At 51.5% G+C, this 18,650-nt stretch overlaps 1 protein-coding gene across 2 annotated transcripts in view; it reads right to left on the bottom strand.

The window, feature by feature from the left end:
- Positions 1 to 18,650, bottom strand: part of PADI2 (peptidyl arginine deiminase, type II) — a 51,899-nt gene that overhangs the window by 6,965 nt on the left and 26,284 nt on the right. The window contains exons 6-14 of one of the 2 annotated variants that reach the window (XM_011998467.1): positions 18,170 to 18,295; positions 13,977 to 14,042; positions 12,210 to 12,388; positions 10,303 to 10,406; positions 9,430 to 9,541; positions 8,215 to 8,322; positions 4,959 to 5,110; positions 2,329 to 2,473; positions 1,505 to 1,598 (exon numbers count right to left, since the gene is read on the bottom strand). In XM_011998467.1, coding sequence (XP_011853857.1) covers positions 1,505 to 1,598; positions 2,329 to 2,473; positions 4,959 to 5,110; positions 8,215 to 8,322; positions 9,430 to 9,541; positions 10,303 to 10,406; positions 12,210 to 12,388; positions 13,977 to 14,042; positions 18,170 to 18,295 — 1,086 coding nt within the window. The remainder of the gene's footprint in view (positions 1 to 1,504; positions 1,599 to 2,328; positions 2,474 to 4,958; positions 5,111 to 8,214; positions 8,323 to 9,429; positions 9,542 to 10,302; positions 10,407 to 12,209; positions 12,389 to 13,976; positions 14,043 to 18,169; positions 18,296 to 18,650) is intronic. The other variant, XM_011998468.1, reaches the window with a different exon arrangement.

The raw sequence follows: 18,650 nt of genomic DNA, 5'->3' as shown, positions 1-18,650 counted from the left end.
GGCGTAGTGGCGGGTGTCTGTAGTCCCAGCCACTCGGGAGGCTGAGGCAGGAGAATGGCGTGAACTGGAAGGTGGAGTTTGCAGTGAGCTGAGATCATGCCACTGCACTCCAGCCTGGGAGACAGAGCAAAACTCTAAGAAAAAACAAAACAAAACAAACAAATAAATGTATTAGATTAGGTATATTTTATCACAATAAAAAAGGTATTGGACATAAGGATGGCAACAGCAAAACATTGGGGACTACTAGAGTGGAGAGGGAGACAGGAGGGAAAGAGTTGAATGACTAACTATTGGCTACTACGCTCAGTACTTGCGTGATGGGATCATTCATATCCCGAATTACACAAAATACTCAGGTAACAAACCTGCACATGTACCCCCTAAATCTAAAATAGAAGTTGAAAAAGAAAAAAAAAAGTATGAGAAATTGGCATGGTGTCTGTAACCTGGCTGGCTGTCTCCACCTGATCATCTTTCCCTCTTTCTATGATTAATTCAAATCCAAACCTCATCCCATCTATATATGTCCCAATTATGTGAATGTTCAAATGTAGAAGATCATGTCTCACTCCTGGGCTGACAACCACGATGTCTGACCATAATATGCCTTTTGCCCACCAAAGTCCACTTTTCTTCCTGTCCCTAAATTGTATTGTATCTATTTTTCTCACTATCTCTCTTTCTAAAATACAAGCTCCTTGAATGCAGACTGCACATCAGTTTTCTTTTCTTTTTCGAAATTTTTATTATAGAGAGGCTGGGTGTGGTGGCTCATGCCTGTAATCCCAGCACTTTGTGAGGCTGAGGCAGGTGGACCACCTGAGGACAGGAGTTCGAGACCAGCCTGACCAACATGGCGAAACCCCATCTTTATTACATACAAAAAATTAGCTGGGCTTGGTGGCGCATGCTTGTAATCCCAGCTATTTGGGAGGCTGACATGGGAGGGATCGCTTGAACCTGGTAGGCAGAGGTTGTAGTAAGCCAAGATTTCATCACTGCACTCCAGCCTGGTCAACAAGATGAGACCCCGACTCAAAAAAAAAAAAAAAAAAAAAAAAAATTATAGAGATGGGGCTCTCACTATGTTGCCCAAATCTCGAACTCCTGGCCTCAAGTGATCCTCCTGCTTCAGCCTCCGAAGGTGTTGGAATTGTAAGCATGAGCCGCCAGACTTAGCTGCATGTCAGTTTTCAACCATTTAACCCTCCACTGGGTCTGCTGCCATTTAAAGTATACACTAGGCCTTGAAGATGTGCTATGCACTGCTGGTGACACTAAGGAGCTATGGGCTGCTCACAGTCCACCCAACCACAGCAAAGGTCACAGGAGGCCAGAGGTGCTTCCCACACGGCGACCTCGCAAACCCCGGATCAGGCCAGACACCCAGGGAAGTGGAGCTGGGAGCTCAGGGACAAAGTGCTCATCTGCCCCACCCTCCTGAGGGTCTCTCTGGGGCCTCCAGCTTGCCACTTCCTGCCAAGGCCCTGTGACCACTCACCTTTGAACATGATGGCCTCTCCATGGCCGTCCTTCTGCTTCTCTCGGAAGAGCTTGTAGCAGGCCGAGGTGCTGGCCATAAGCAGCAGGAATTTCTCCAAGAGACAGTCCAGAGGGACAGAGTCAGCAGTGGGAAGGCACCCAAGGAGCACGGCGGAGGCCCTGCGCTAAGGACCCAGCGCCTTGCCTGCTCATTGCCTCAGGCCCCCAACGCCGAGTGGCAAAGGCTGCCGGGGAGGGTGTTCTCTGCTTCAGAGGAATATTTCTCACCTTTCCTCTACCTCAGCAATGTCACCAGGTCAAGGCTCAGAGCCAAAGGTGGCCTTGGACAGGACTTCTCCAAGTTGCCAAGCAGCCACGCAATTTGCAGGGAATTTCCAGGGTATGAAGTTGTACCCATAAGAAAATGAAAGAACCTCTTTCCAGTGCCACAGGTGCATACTCTATTTCTCTCTAGAGTGTTATCGCCAACACAGTAGCCACTAGCCTTGTGTGACTATTGAACACTTGAGCTGTGGCTAGTCTGAATTGAGATGTATCATATGAGTAAAATCCTTACCAGGTTTTGAAGATTTAGTATGAGAAAAGAATTTAAATCTCTTGTTAATAATTTTTAGGCTGATTACGTGTTGAAATGCTAACATTTTGGATTTATGGGGTTAAAATTTTACCTGCCACAGCAACAACATGCAAACCAGCTTCAGCCTACTTCCTCCTTCCTTTATGCTGTCTGGTTCCCCTAGCTCTTGCCCTCTGCCGGCAGGGGCTGGTAATATATGGGTTTGCCGCTACCCCATTCACTCCAGCCACAGGGGGCTAGCTTACCTTTGTGCCGGGGATGGGGACAAAGGACATGAACTCATCCACGTGGCCCACAGTCAGCCAGTCCGAGTAGAGCTCCACGGGCGCCTGCACCTGCTGGGCCTTCAGGAAGTCACGCACCACCTTGGTCATCCTCCGACCCCCAGACCTGGAGAAGGGAGGAAGAGGAGTTTCAGAAAACTACCCACCTTACCAGAGGGCCTGCAAAAGGAGTTTGGTCTCTGGGACCCATCCCGGACCCAGAGTGGCATCAGCAGAGAAGTCCCAGGAAGGAGACTAGGTTGGGTTAAGAGACCCTGGCACAGGCAGTAAGGCGTTTGAGTCCAAGGGGAAAGAAGTAGGTGTTAGTTGCAGCTGCGGCCTGTATGAAGGGCAGGGAGTCCAGACCTCAGCCCTCGAGGGTGCCTGTGACTGTGTGGAGGCCACATTCTGTGTGTGAGAGTCCCACCTGGCCTGCCGGAGGGGGCTAGGGCACAGGAGGGCTCCCAGATCTGCCCTTATCCACGTGCTTCTTTGCTACATTAACTTCTACTTATTTTAATCTTTTTTTTTTTTTTTTTTCCCTGAGATGGAGTCTTGCTATGTTGCTCAGGCTGGAGTGCAGTGGCATGATCTTGGTTTGCTGCACCCTCTGCCTCCCAGGTTCAAGCAATTCTCCTGCCTCAGCATCCTGAGTAGCTGGGACTACAGGCGTGTGCCACCACACCTGGCTAATTTTTGTATTTTTAGTAGAGACAGGGTTTCACCATGTTGGCCTCCCTGAGCTCCTCAAGGGGATTGGGGGCCCCTCCCTGGGCTGCCCTGACTCCCTGTCATTCTTTCTGTCGTTGTACGTCCCTCTATTTCATCAGGGTCTATGTGCATGCCTGAGACCTCTGCCATCTCCTTGAAGGCAGGGGCTGGGCCTCCTGTTTGGGACCCTGTGCCTGACACAGGGCCTGGCACTTGGCTGGTGCTCAGGAAATGGTTGCTGAGTGAATGAGTGGCCACTGAGTGGAGGGAGAAGGAGGCAAGAGTGGGCAAACAATCGCTGCCTGTGCCAGTGGCCTTCCCACAGAAGGTTGAGCATCCCATGTGACTCGGAGGAACCTGGTGCCCAAATCCTGGCTGATCCCATCTGTGCAGGCTCCTGGCAGCCCTTTTGTGGCATGAGAACCTAAGGTATTCACTCTCTCCACAGCGACTGCCCTGACAAGGAAGAATCTTTTCACTGGCTGGTGGATCAACTGGGCAGGGAGTGAGGAGAATCATGCACAGGCCTGGGAGCCAGGGACTCACATTTCTGGGGCAGGACCACATCTGCTCATACCTCTTTTAAGTACGGTATTCCTGAGGATTCATTGGTGTGCTCCCACTCATACCTGTCAGTGTTCCTTTTCTGGACTCCTCCCTCCCTTCCCCAGCTGATTTATTTAATATTTAATTGAATTTAATTTTGCTTTCTGAGACGCAGTTTCACCCTTGTTGCCCAGGCTGGAGTGCAATGGCACAAGCTCGGTTCACTGCAACCTCTGCCTCCTGGGTTCAAGTGATTCTCCTGCCTCAGCCTCCTGAGTAGCTGGGATTACAGGCGTGCGCCACCACGCCCAGCTAATTTTGTATTTTTAGTAGAGACGAGGTTTGTCCATGTTGGTTAGGCTGGTCTCAAACTCTGGACCTCAGGTGATCCGCCCACCTCAGCCTCCCAAAGTACTGGGATTACAGGCGTGAGCCACCGCACCTGGCCTAATTTTTTTTGAGACAAAATCTCTCTCTGTTACCCAGGCTGGAGTACAGGGGCATGATAGCTCACTGCAACCTCTACCTCCCAGGTTCAAACAATTCTCATGCCTCAGCCTCCCAAGAAGCTGGGATTACCACTATGCCTGCTAATACTTGTATTTTTAGTAGAGACGAAGTTTTGCCATGTTGTCCAGGCTGGTCTTGAACTCCTGGCCTTAAGCAATCTGCCTGCCTCTGCCTCCCAAAGTGCTGGGATTACAGGCATGAGCCACTGTGCCCAGCCTATCTATCTGTCTGTCTGTCTATCTATCTATCTATCTATCTATCTATCTATCTATCTATCTATCTATCTATCTATCTTTGAGATGAGGTCTCTTTCTGTTGCCCAGGCTGAAGTGCAGTGGCCTGATCTCAGCTCACTGCAACCTCCACCTCCCAGGCTCAGGTGATCCTCCCAACTCAGCCTCCTGAGTAGCTGGGACTACAGGTGCATGCCACCATGGCTGGCTAATTTTCATATTTTTTGTAGAGACAGGGTTTGCCATGTTACCCAAGCTGGTCTCAAAGCCCTGGACTCAAATGATCTGCCCACCTCGGCCTCCCAAAGTGTTGGGATTACAGGTGAGATCTACCGTGCCCGGCCAACCAGCTGATTTATAACCTCATTATATGCCTTTCCATGTGGGGAAGAGAGTTGTTTATTGAGTTATATATTAGATCCTAAATCACACGAAGATGTAAAGGTTCGCTTAATTTTCTTTCCAAGGGTGTCAGTCTTTTAACAGGAAGTCGTGGGAGGGAATAATTCTCCCAGCCACTTGCTCCATGTGTGAGCAACCCAGGCCACCCTAAAAGAGAAACAGTGACCTCCCCACTCCCACAGCCCCCAGCCCCAGCCTGGCTTCTCTTACAGAGGAAAGCTGCTCCCGATGAGGATGCGGCCAAGAGGGTATGTCTTGCCGTTCACGGTCACTGGGGGACTGACCTCCAGGTTTCCAAACGAGTCAAGGCTGGTGACAGGCTCAAAGAGGGGCTCCCGGGTCACGTAGCCAAAATCTGGGCCCTAGGCAGAGGGCACACACCTGCGTTAGTCTTCTGCAGCCAGGGTCCTCAGCCCCCAAGCCAGCTACCCTCTTTTACCACCTTCAGTCTGGGTCTGTGGGCACTTAGTTTCTAGGCGGGTTGTCCATGGTCTTCCTATGATTAATAAAGAGCAGGGGGCCTGGGCATGGGGAGGCTGAGTGTGTGAGCATGTCGGTGTAAGTGTGAGAGTGCAGGTGAGAGTGCATGTGAGAGTGAGTGGGAGTGTGAATGTGAGCGTGTGGGCATCTGCATTCCTGTGTGTGCCTCTATTTCCCAAGCACAGATACATATTGGTGATTTCAGGATTAGTCCCCATTTTATGTTATGCACTTTCAGTTTCCCCAACTGTTTTTTTTGTGTTGTTGTTGTTGTTGTTTGTTTGTTTTTTGAGATGGAGTCTTGCTCTGTCGCCCAGGCTGGAGTGCGGTGGTGCGATCTCAGCTCACTGCGACCTCTGCCTCCCGGTTCAAGTGATTCTCCTGCCTCAGCCTCCCCAGTGGCTAGGATTACAGGCAAGCACTATCCCTGGCTAATTTTTGTATTTTTAGTGAGATGGGGTTTCACTGGGTTGCCTAGGCTGGTCTCGAACTCCTGACCTCAAGTGATCCACCCACCTTGGCCTCCCAAAGTGCTGGGATTACAGGGGTGAGCCACTGCGTCTGGCCCATTTCCCCATCTATAAAGAGATACCAGATTAGGTAACCTGAGGAAGGGGAGCAGCTTGTATTAGTACTGTGCAGTAAGAGAATTTTGCATCCTGACCCATTGTCATGTGACTTCTGGCATCTTCCTGCAAAAGGAATATACTTTCCTGCCCAGTGTCAGACTTGGTCACATGACTTGCTTTGGCCAATGAAATGTGAGCAGAAGGGATGCATGCCAGTGAACAGCAGAAGCCACAGGAACCCCCACGTGTGTCTGCCAACTCTTTGACTTCTCCCTGTGCTAGGAGAATGGCATTTCCCAGACTGGGGCTGCTCTGGCACCTTGAGTGCTAGAGTGAGGAAGGCATGAAGAAGCAGAGTGGCAGACCAGCAGCAGCAATCAACATGGAATGCCAGCAAGACACAGGCCTTTGCTGTTGTCAGTCATGGAGATTTCGGGTTGGTTTGTTACTTGGTGAAGCTGACCAATACATGTAAAAGTGGCAGCTGTGAATATACATGCCATCTCAACCCAGTCTCAACCTGCCAGACTTGCCACTGAGCCCAGAGGAAGCCTCAGAACCCTTCTTCACACAGAGCTCCAAAAAACTGGAGTTAGCACACAAGACATAACCCCATTGGCCCCTGAAATTTAAGATTCCTCTCATGACTTTTGGGGTACAAATACAGGAATCTTGTTTGGGAGCTTGCACTGGGCTTGGGATGAAGCTTGCCTGACAAAATCCAGTGGAGTAGGAGGATGTGGCTTATCCTGGCTCAGCCGAGAGGCTCCAGGGACAGCTGAGCCCATGCGGTGGTTGGCAGCAGCTTAGCGCTTTCTCACCTTGGGGCCCCAGCTGGCAACATGGGAGCTTGCCGAGGCTGGGGTGCTGGGGCTCTGCAGCACCATACAGGTGGGCAGGTATGCAGCACAAAGCTGGGCCTGGTCTGGGCCTCAAGGAACAATGCAGCCGGGGGCCTTGGAACCAGGCCAGCCTGGAGTACTGAAGGCAGGTGGTGACCTGGAAAGGCCTCATTTCTCATGCCTGTGGCAACCATTGCTGGTGGTTGGTTTGACTCTACTCATGATAGTGTTAGGGAAAGTGGACAATAGGCTCACTGAGGACAGGGCCCAGGGAATGATAATCATAACAACAGCGAATAATGGTCATTATGTCAGCCGTGGCACTGATGCCTTATATAGCGCTTTCAATCTTCACAACATTCTGTGAGACTGATATCATTTCTATCCCCATTTTACAGATGAGGAAACTGAGGCTTGTGGAAGGTAATTGCTTGCCCAAGGTCACATGGCTGCTAAGAGGTGCAATTAGGACTCAAGACCAGGTCCGCCTGACATTCCAAAGCTCTGTGCCGACACCATTGGCTCTAGCATCTCCTTGTGAACAGGGCACTGGGTTAGGAATGTGGGGCAGAACAGGTGTGAACCTGGCACAGGGTCAGCTCTGGGCAGTCCTGGCGTCTGACAGGAACGCTGTCCTGCATGTGACCTTGGGAAAAGTCCCCTGACCTACTCCAGTCTCTTGTTTCATGCCCTGTTCAAACCTCCCCCAGCGTGTTCAGGGCAGAAGAGTGCAGACAAAAGAAAGATTGATTTCAGTTCTGCCCTCACACACTAGGTTGTTGAGGGCCTAAAAGGGGAGTGAGAATGGCTTCCAGAATGGGAGGAGTCAGATGGCTTAAAAACAAACACACAAAAAACATGGCCGAGTACAGTGGCTCACGCCTCTAATCCCAGCACTTTGGGAGGCCAAGTTGGGCAGATCACCTGAGGTCAGGAGTCCGAGGCCAGCCTGGCCAATATGGTGAAACCCCATCTCTAGTACAAATACGAAAATTAGCCAGGCGTGATGGTGCATGCCTGTAATCCCAGCTACTTGGGAGGCTGAGGCAGGAGAATCGCTTGAACCCGGGAGATGGAAGTTGCAGTGAGCCACTGCATTTCAGCCTGGGTGACAGAGCAAGACTCCGTCTCAGAAAACAAAAACAAGAACACACCCACACACGCACCGAAAACCATAGCCTCAAGGTGCTGATGAACTTGGAAGTCGGAGCCATGATTTTTGACAATTGCATAACTATATTTTTTTCTTCTTTGAAACTTACTTAACTCACTTTGCTGCAATTTGGAGGGGAAGGGCAGCACCGGGGACCAGGGCCTCTGGAACTAGATCTTACTCTATTTCCCTTAGCTCCCATTTCCCACTAGAAAACGCTCCATGTTTTGGAAAAACATCAGTTATCAGAGCAGGAAAGGACCCCAGAGGCAGCTATCCCAAGTGACCCGTTTTGCAGAGGAGAAACAGAGGCTCCGGGCAGCAGACAAATGTGTCAAGGTGGCCCAGGGTCTCCTGACCACTCTGTCTTATGAGAGTCTCCGGGATCATCCTCCATCCCCAAGTGGCCCTAAGCATCTTACCAGGAGCTCCTTCACAGGAAAGTCCTTTAGGTTTCCATCTCGGGGGGAGTCCAGCACCACGGGGAAGCCTTTGTGGGGGGCCTCGATGTAGCCAAACTCAATTTCATCCTGCAGGGACACCAAGGAGAACTGTTAGATGAGCCCAAGGGACAATTTGTGCACATGGGCAGAAAACTCGAGAAACACAAGAGCACCAAGGAAAAAGAATGTCTATCTTGTTCCCCATCCCCTGGTCCCCCATCCTCCTCCCCTCACACTGACGATGGCAGCATAGGTGTCCACAGGTGGTCTCTGCACATCACAAGCAGGTTTCTTACCGATATCAGCTCCATTTTTTTTTTTTTTTTTTGAGACAAGGTCTCACTGTGTTGCCCAGGCTGGAGTGCAGTGTCATGATTATGGCCCACTGCAGCCTCAAACTCCTGGGCTCAAGCAGTCCTCCTGCCTCAGTCTCTGAGTAGCTAGGACCACAGGTGTGCACTACCATGCCAGGCTAATTTTAAAATTTTTTGTGGAAACAGGGTCTTGCTATGTTGCCCAAGCATGTCTTGAATTCCTGGTCTCAGGCAATCCTCCCACCTCAGCCTCCCAAAGTGCTGGGATTTACAGGCATTATCCACCGTGCATGGCCTAGACCTCACTTTAAAAAACACAATAACCAGGCGTGGTGGTGCACGCCTGTAGTCCCAGCTACTTGGGAGGCTGAGGTGGGAGGATTGATTGAGCCCGGAAGGCGGAAGTTAAAGTGAGCTGAGATCGTGCCACTGCACTCCAGCCTGGGTGACAGAGGCTGGAGTGCTGCCTGGGTGACAGCCTGGGTGACCCCGTCTCAAACAAAACAAAACACACAAATAGCAAACAGCATCCTGAATATGTTTTCCTTTGAGTAACAACTTAACTCGAAGCACATCCTGTATCCATATTGAGAGATTGGCTTCATCCTTTGTAGCGGTTGCACAGAACCTCCGGGAAGGCTGTTACTCAGTCCTCCACGGATGGACATTTAGGTTGCTTTGCAATCTTTTGCTACTACAAGAAGCAGCACTGCAGTGCACTGCCTTGTATGTTCATGTCTTTGTGCACGTGTGCAGATATGAGCTGACAGAAGAATCTCCATCTGCAGAGCTGCTGGGTCCAGGCAGTTTACATGAAGCCGACTCTTCTTTGCCTGACCCCGGGGTCATGTCCTTCCCAGCCTGGACCTGGACTCCTCACCTGGATCCAGCGATCGCCTCGGTTTATGTACTGGAAGCAGACCTTCAGGTCACAGTTGGTTTTCTCCACCAGGTTCTTCACCTCTTTCAGGAACAGGTAATTATCCTTCATGCTGAGAAATTGGGGGAAGAAGGAGAGGCCAAGAGAAAGGGTGAGGAGGGGCCAGAGTCATCGCCCTGAGATGGTGACAGCAGCTGGTATCTCTGGGCTATGCTGGGCAGATCAGTCTACACCTGTGCTCACGGCCACCTTTATAAAGGCTGCTGGAATCAAAGGCCAAGTAAACCCACCCATTCATGTGGCGTTTGTCAAGGTCATGAACAAATAAAATGAGGAGGGGAACTCTCACCCCTACCTGTCCCAATGCCTTACACCTCTGACTCCACAGATTTTCAAATCAGAGCTATGCCTGGCATGAAGATGGGATGGATGTGAGGACCCGAGGGGTCCCTTTTGGGTTGCCAGACATCTAATCATAGGCACTTTTTCCCTTGGTTCTCATCTTGCTGTTGTGGACCTAGCTCATAATAGGTGGTCAATAAAAGTCTGTTTAATGAATGAGTCAGATGAGCTGCATTTCCACTGCACAGGAGGTTGCTAAGTGCGTGGTAGGGGGTTAAGCAAGAGAACAGAAGGGCAGCTATTATTTTTAGAGTATACCCTGCATGCTGGATCTTGGATAAATGCTTTGCCTGCTTTGCCTCATTTAATCCTCACCGTGACTCTATGATGTGGGCATTTCAGAGAGGCTGAGAAAGTTGCTAAAGGTAACACAGTGGTAAGTGATGGGGCCAGGAACTAGACTCATGTCCATCTGACTCGGCTCTTGGCCACTCTGCCATGCTGCCTCTCCAGGCTGGGGCCACCCCTTACCAGCACACAAACACCGACACAGGAGGCAGGATGTTGGGGGTCATGATCCACGGAGCAATTCGGAATATCACGGTGTCCGTGAAGATGGGTGTCAGGGGAATGTCCTGGGTGTGAGAGACAAGGCGTGGGGGGTCAAAAGGTCTTGTCAGGGTGCTTTCTTTGCCTGCCTTTCAAAGCGGGTGAAACTGATGACTGAATACATTTCCTGAGTACTTGCTGTGCACCAAGACTGTGCTAAGTACTTTCACATGTGCCAATCCTTTTCTGCCTTCCGACCACCGCAGGAGGTAGATACTGCTATGATCCTCACTTTTCAGATGGGGAAACTGAGTCATGGGGCTGTTAACTGCCCAAGGTCACATGGTTGGCAAGTGGTAGAGCCAGGCTTTACACCCAGGCAGTCAGCTGCTGAGTTCACACTCTTAACCACTGTCCTATCTTGTCCAATCAAACTTCTCTTCCTGAAATCGCCCCACGCAATGGTTGAACCAGCCTTCCTCTGTTTTTGCCCTGGGCACCTTGCCCTTTTCTGTGTGTGGGCATTTTGGCATTGTTTTGGGTCAGTTTTGCTATGTACAGACTGTTTTGTTTTAGGGAATGGTCAAGCAGCTTGCCTGGAACCCGAGGGAAAGTGAGGTCTCATTCCAGGGTTCCTTTGTGGGGCTGGCTTTCAAAAGCTATAGGAAATGGACCCCATCCTTGGTGGGGAGGTGTGGGGGTGGGGGGACTGTTGCACAGCTTGCTTGCTTGCCGTGGTCTGCCTTTTGAGCCTCTGTGGGTGCTTGAGAGATCCTGGGGTTCCGGTTGCCCTGGGCATGGGTGCCATCAGAAGCTCCATCCCTGTCCTCTATCCTGTTGGCTTTGCCTTTTGCACTTCCCAGGGAGCTTGAGGGTGCCTTGTAAGTAGAACTTTACAAGTTTGGATGCTCACAACCACCCCAGGCAGCAGATGCTTTTTGGATTTTCTGTCTTATAGATGGAGAAACTACGGCATATTACCCTTAACTAAGGAAATTAACAGGAAGCTGAATTCCCTTGCCTAGTGTCTTGTGGTGGTTAAACCAGGAGTTGAACCTGGGCAGTCTGCTGCCAGGGCTCATTCTCATACATCTCAGCTAGATCCAGCCTCACCCTTGTATAGCACCCATTGTATCCTTTCCCAAAGTGGCCTGGGGATAAAAATGAGGGGCTCTTGTGTCTGTGAGAGCAGTCAGGTCCCTCCCTTTTTTTCTGAGTGAAACAGGGTGGGCCTGAGAGACTAGGGTCTGGGGATGAAAGGTCTTTGTGATGAGAGGTTCTTGTGCACACAGCATGCCCTCAGTGAGGCGGGCTTCCCTAGAGGGACAGGACCTCTTCTTCTCATCCAGCTTCTCCCGAAAGCAAGAGCAAAGCTAGCTGAGACGCCGGGCCCCAGGGTAGGGCACAACCTGAAACTGGGATTTGGGGTTCAGCCTGCAGTCAGAGATGGTATAACCCACAGATGGGGGAGGGATCAGAGTAGGGCAGGAAGTACAGAGCGCACAGTAGGTGGTCAGCAAACCCCACCCGGGTGGCTGCTTAGAGCCTTGTGCTAATCAGCAGGACTCTGGGCCTCAGACCTAGGCAGGGAGCAGGGAAGGCCAGGGCACAGGTGTGGAATGTGTCAGAAAACGTTGCCCACAGGGAATCCGTGGGGAGCAGGAGCAGCAAGGACACTGGCTCAGAGGACCCAGGAGCATGGCTCAGAGGACCCTGGCAGCCACATGCAGGCTTTGCAGGGGTCATCGAGGTCTCCTAGCCTGGACCCACCCCCTTGGCGCTTTGAGCGGGGTGGAGCATAGTGTGGGCTCCTAGGAATGGCCCACTGGTAAAAGCCCCACCCTGGCCCCCGGGGGTAGCCCCCTGTGGTGGAAGCTTGGAGCCCTCACCTGGGCCATGTACTCCAGCAGGCTGACATGGATGGAGACCAGGCCTGAGAAGCCCTCGTCGGGGAAACAGAGGCCTTCTACGAAGAAGAGCAGCTCCGCGGAGCCACCCGTGTACTTGACCACATGGTAGAGCTTCCGCCGGCCCAGGATGTGGATATAGCGTTGGCCGAAGAACGGGTCTGGAGGGAAAAGGACCAACGTCAGACTCCCACCCACATCAGAAAGAGGTCAGTGGGGTGGTATCACTGATGGGGACAAAAGGGCAAAGTAGTTTGTTCTCTAGACAGAGAGAAAAGCACAAGCAGAAAATGCCACCAGAGTGGCCATGGCTAGGTCATCGTCATTTTCTCAGCACTGCTGTGTGCTGGCTGTGTGGTGCTTCGCCAGACAGTCACTCTCTCTGGCTTTTGGCTTCCCCATCTATAAAATGAACAAGCTCTCTCGTGAATGGCCGATAGGAAATTGCCAGCTGAGCAGTTAGTGGTGTCAGGGGAGGGTATAATTGTTTCCATTTCGCAGATGAGGAAACCGATCTCAGAAAGGAGGAGTGGCTTGTCCGAAGTCAGAGAGCCAGTAAATAGCTGAGCTGGGACTCAGGTTCAAGTCCAATTCTGAAACCCAAGCTCTCATCCCCTTTGTATAAACAAAACATAAATGTGCCCATTAGTACCAAAAATTCCCTCCATATCATGGAAGCCGTGTTGGTGTAAAGGCCAGTGCATGGGCTGTCCATTTTTGTGGCTGGGCGGAAAGGCAGGTTCCTCCAGTGCTCCTGCCCTCCTGAAAGCTCCCAGTTCGACTTGTGCTGTCCCCTCTGCCTGAAACAATTGTGTCCCTTCTTCCTTCAGGCCTTGGTTTGTGTCACTTGCAACAATCCGGCCCAGATCCCCCAGAGACAAAGCCAGGGGCTCTGCTTGGAGCCCCCACAGCCCCCTGCCGTCTCCATCACAGCCTTTATTTATTTACTTATTTGTTTATTTATTTATTTATTTATAGACAGAGTCTCGCTCTGTAGCCTAGGCTGGGAGTGTAGTGGCGCGATCTTGGCTCACTGCAACCTCCGCCTCCCAGCTTCAAGCTCTGTTACCCAGGCTGGAGTGCAGTGGCGCGATCTTGGCTCACTGCAACCTCTGCCCACTGCAACCTCCCAAGTAGCTGGGATTACAGGGCACACCACCATATCTGGCTAATTTTTGTATTTTTAGCAGAGATAGGGTTTCGTCGCCATCTTGGTCAGGCTGGTCTCGAACCCCGTGCCTTAAGTGATTTGCCTGCCTCACACTCCCAAAGTGCTGCTATTACAGGTGTAAGCCACCACACCTGGCCTCATCAAAGCCTTTTTAAATGTGGGTGACCTGTGCGAGGGTAGAGACAGGCCCAGTGGGGCCCAGGGCCTGCCTGACACATGGTCATGTTTAACAAATGTCTACTGAACAAACCAATGACTCCCACAACACTCCCTGTGGGAGAGACCAAGGGGGAATTTTCAGGCAGATTGAGAGCACATGAATCAGGCAAGGACCTTCGGGGAGACAGAGGTGGTCCAGATGCAGCCTCTCTAAGAGCAGTGCTCAGCTGATGATAAGATGCAGCAGATGTGGGAAGCGTCATAACGGAAGCTATGGGTGAGATCCAGTCTGGTTACTTGGGGTAGGGTGGGGAGGGCAGGGGAGGCGAGGTGGGAAGCATTTGAGCAGAGGAAGGCAGCCTTTGAGATGCCCTCGTGGGGCGGCAGAAATGGATGTGGTGAGGAGAGGAGATACTTGCATTGGTAAAGGCATGGAGATAGGACCCTACGCAGTTCCAGAAGGAATTTCTTTATGCCCTGTAGAGCTGGAAGGGCAGAATCAGCCTCAGCTTAGTGCTTTCAACGACAATGATAATGGTTAATGACCAGATGCTCAAGGGTTAGAACACATAACCAGAATAGCCTGGCACAAACCAGGTGCTTGATTAAAACGTGTGAAATAAGTGAATGAACCGCAAAGCCAGGGCTTGGGAGGGTTCCTCTTGGGGGACAATGTGCCGAATTAGACCCGGGTTATAAATCTCACTAAGGGTGCTTCCCTTAGTGGTTATGACTTCCAATGTCAGAGGGACCTGGTTTAAATACTGCTCTGGCTTTACAAGCTATAAAACCTCAGGGAGCCGGGCGCAGTGGCTCATACCTGTAATCCCAGCACTTTGGGAGGACGAGGCAGGCAAATCACGAGGTCAGGAGTTCGAGACCAGACTGGCCAACATAGTGAAACCCCATCTCTAGTAAAAATACAAAAATTAGCCAGACATGGTGGCGCATGCCTGTAATCCCAGCTACTTGGGAGGCTGAGGCAGGAAAATCTCTTGAACCCAGGAGGCAGAGGTTGTGGTGAACCGATATCACACCACTGCATTCCAGCCTGGGCAACAGAGCGAGACTCCATCTCAAAAAACAAACAAACAAACAAAAAAACCAAACCTCAGAGAATTCACTTAACCTCCCTGAGCCCCAGTTTACTCATCTGTTAAGTGGGAGATAATGATACCCACGCCACAGGGTCAATGCAAATGACACAGCCTCAGTAACTTCAGTAACCTCAGTAACCATGGGTAACCATCGATAACCCTGCTTGGACCTATATTACAAGGATGTGAAGGAGTTTTCATTGAATAGTTTCCGAACAGAAGGCAGGGAAACCATGTCCCACCTCATCCTCCCTTGGGAAGGAGGAGTCCAAGAAATGAGGTGGAAAAATTCAGATACTGAAAGTCCCAAAGAATAGAAAGTGAGGTCCTGCTCACCCAGAAACAATAGTGTGCACCCTACAGCCCTATCACTCAGTGGATTCAGATAGATTAGCATCATGCAAACATTTTCTTCCAAGCACTTGCGCCCTCCCATGCCCACAGGCCCCAGGCTGCACTTGAACTGATGCTCAGGGGAGAGTCAGGCCTAGAAGCCAACTTGTCCTGGCAGAAGCCACACAGCCAAAGCTTTCCCAGGGCTCAGAGCACCTGGGGGTCTCCCCCAAATTCTGGGGTAGGAACAGGGATCTGGCTGGGGCGGTGGTGGCGCAGGTGGAGGACACGTTCTAGTCCGTCTGCCGGCAGCTTTCTCCCTCCCGATGTGGCCCGTGGCCTGTGATTCACAATGCACCTCTATTCTGGGCTGCTTTCTGACAGTTGGGGCCAGCTCCGGGTGGACTGATTCCTTGGTGGGAACAATTCAGCCATTGTCCCCAGGAGCCTCCTTTCCCCCGTCCTCCATCCCTGGCTCGGCACAGACCCCACACTGAGCGTGGCCAGCTCTTTCTGCAGGAACCAACAATGCCGCTCTATTGAGTGGTCCTCTTGCCTTGGGCTGGGCCCATTGACCACCGTGACCTCTCTGCCCCAGGAATGGGCCAGCACGTGGTATGATTTGCCTTAACCTTTCCAGCTACTTTGGAATGATTCCACTTCCTAGTGAGACTCCTTGATAGTGTGACCAGCTGATTTGGTTTCCCTAGGACTGAGGGGTTTCCTGGCATGAGGGGCCCTCAGTGCTAAAACTAGGAAAGTCCTGGGCAAACTGGATTACCATATCCCTGTATAAAGAGGCAAGGCCCCAGTGCTTGGTGTTCTGGGCAGAATTTGAGGCGGAGGCAGTCACCAGGTCTTCCTAGGAAAACTGAAGCCTTATGTCCACTCCAATCATTATAACCAACAGTCATCATCATAATTTCAACAAAAGCCTTAATTGCCATTTATGGAGAGCTTTCCAAAGGCCAGCTACCGCACTCAGTGCCTGACACACCTTCCTCATTTGATCCCCACCACCATCTGGGACACCCGGCATACCAGGATAGTCGGGACAGTTGGGACTCTTGCTATTCCCATGCCACATCAGAGATGAGCACCCCAAGGCTGGGGCTGGTGAGGAGACTTGCCTGGACCCAGAATTGTAGCTCCCTGACTCCAGCACTCCCTGTAGGGGTCCTTCAGTCTCCAACCCAGCTCCCTGCCCTTGGGGAGAGCTGGTCTGACCCTACCAGGACACCTGACATTCGCTCATCTATAGGGGCACCTGGAATTTGACATAACTCCAAAGTGTTTACCTGGAAGAAAAGGAGACTGTGCTACTGGTCAATTATCTGTCATCCTTTGCTTGTGTGTGTGTGTGTGTGTGTGCGTGTGTGTGTGTGTGTGTGTGTGTCTGTCAAAGAGTTTTCACCCAGAGTCAGCATTATTGGGAAACTGTCTCTTCTGGGTCCCCACCGTCTCAGTCATGGCTGCTCCCCACAGGATGGGCAGCCCAGATAAGAGGCTCCGAGGGACATTCTCAAAGCCCTTGTGGTAGTAGTTCCTCTTTTCTCTTGTCTGCTCAGGACCCGTCTCAAATGGCAAGTGATGGGGAGGGACGAGATTATGGAAACAGACCAAAGTCCACTCCCTTTAGCAAAGAGAAGAAACGTCTAGATAATGTCCAGACATCATGATTTGCCACAGGTCTCATGTCACGACACCAAGGTCAAGAGGCCAAGGTTGAGGTCCTGCTTGCATCCCTCCTGCTCCTGCTGGTGACCCCATCCTCCATGACAACCTTAGCCTGGATGGCGTAAACATCAACATCTCCGGCCCCCTGCGGCAGCGGAGCCAGCCTGACTCTGGGCACATTCCAACCTGTGTGAGGTCACTGCTTGGAGCCCAGGGTGGATCAGAAGGCAGACTGGCATTGGGTGACTGCTGGCCACTGCCATCCTGGCTAAATACTTCTCTGATGGGAGGGTCCGGGGTCCCTACTCACTTCCTGGCAAGTGCCCTGGATCTAGTGGGCCTGTCTAGAGGTGGGTCCAGGGCTGGGCCAGAGATCCTGGCCCCACTAGGCAGCTGAGCATGCAGAAGCACTCCCCCGCCCGCCACCCCACAACCCGCCTTGTACCATGGCAAATTGCAATGCCGACTATTTTGCTGAGGGAGCTTTTAGAATACATACATCATTATTATGACAGTCCCTTGCATAAAACTCTCTAATGGCATTCCATTGCACTCAGAATAAAATCCAAACCCAGTCTGCATGCTCTGGCCCCTGGCCCAGCTCACTGACCTTGACTCCCAACCCTGCTCTGGGCTTCCATCTGCTCTTCCCACACTCCAAACTGGTCTCCTCCTCCAGGCTTTGCAGATGCTGTTCCCTCTGCTTAGAACACTCTTCCCTTAGCTCACAAGTGGCTGGTTCCTTCTTATCGTTCGTTTGAGTCTCAGCTCAGATGTCACCTCCTCAGAGAGGCCTTTCCAGAGGCACCCATCTAGTAGTGCCTCTGCCCTGCCATTCTCCTCACTTATTCTATTTCATTTCCTCCAATTGTAGTACTGATTATGTCTCTCTTGCTAGACTGGCAGCTCCTCGAGGGCAGGGTGTGATTGTCGTGTTTACTGCAGAGATCTCAAAGCTGAGAACAGCGCCTGGCACCGAAGAGCTCAACACATATTCACAGAAAGGGTGAGGCAGAGCCGGCAGCTACAAGGACTAGCTCCAGGGCAGGAGTCCGTGCCCTACACAGTGGGGGCCCAGGACACTTGTTGCCATCAAGAGGAGCAAGGGATCAACTCTTCGAGGGTGCCCACTGCATCTTTAGGGGGTCTTTGAAAGTCAGAGATGGCAGAAAATACCTGGAGGTGGTGCCTGCCCTGCCTCAGGCATCCTGAAGGTGACATGACTCCAGAAAAGAAGTGCCCAAATGCCCTTCCTCCCCTGATTTGTCGGGAAGAAGGGCCTCTGGGTTCTACATAGATCCATGTCACTCCAGACTCCTTTGAGAGGAGGAGCGATGTGTCCCCATGGAGTCTTTCAACTTCATGGGACAGCAGCATTGCCATGTTACAATCACCCAGAGACCAATCCAGGTCTTCTCCAGGCACCTGCACCTGTGAAGGCTACAGATGCTAAGGGGAGGAGGATAGGTGGCTAGAAAGGGCTGGGCTGGGCTGGGGTCACTCACTCTCCACGTAGAACACGCCCACTTTGTCTGAGTCTGACATGGAAATGTACAGAACCATCTCGTATCCGGCGGGGAGGCGGTCGGGGCCTTTGGTCCGCAGGATCATCTGGGACATGTCCTTGAGATCTGAGGGACAGGAGGTGAGAATGAAGAGATCTGCTGCTGGAGCCTCAGCTTCCCAATGCCTTTTACTTTGATAATCAGGAAAAAGTCCCCATGGATGTGTATTAATGGAAACTATAGAAAAGCATAAAGAGGCCATGTGCTGTGGCTCACACCTGTAATCCCAGTGCTTTGGGAGGATGAGGTGGGTAGATTGCTTAAGGCCAGGAGACAAACACCAGACTGGGCAACATAGCAAGACCCCATCTTTACAAAAATAAAAAAATTGGCCGGGCACGGTGGCTCAAGCCTGTAATCCCAGCACTTTGGGAGGCCGAGGTGGGAGGATCACGAGGTCAGGAGATTGAGACCATCCTGG

The sequence above is a fragment of the Mandrillus leucophaeus genome, unplaced genomic scaffold, assembly GCF_000951045.1.
Source record: "Mandrillus leucophaeus isolate KB7577 unplaced genomic scaffold, Mleu.le_1.0 Scaffold571, whole genome shotgun sequence".
Taxonomy (NCBI): Eukaryota; Metazoa; Chordata; class Mammalia; order Primates; family Cercopithecidae; genus Mandrillus; species Mandrillus leucophaeus.
This window is presented reverse-complemented; position numbering and strand designations above follow the sequence as displayed.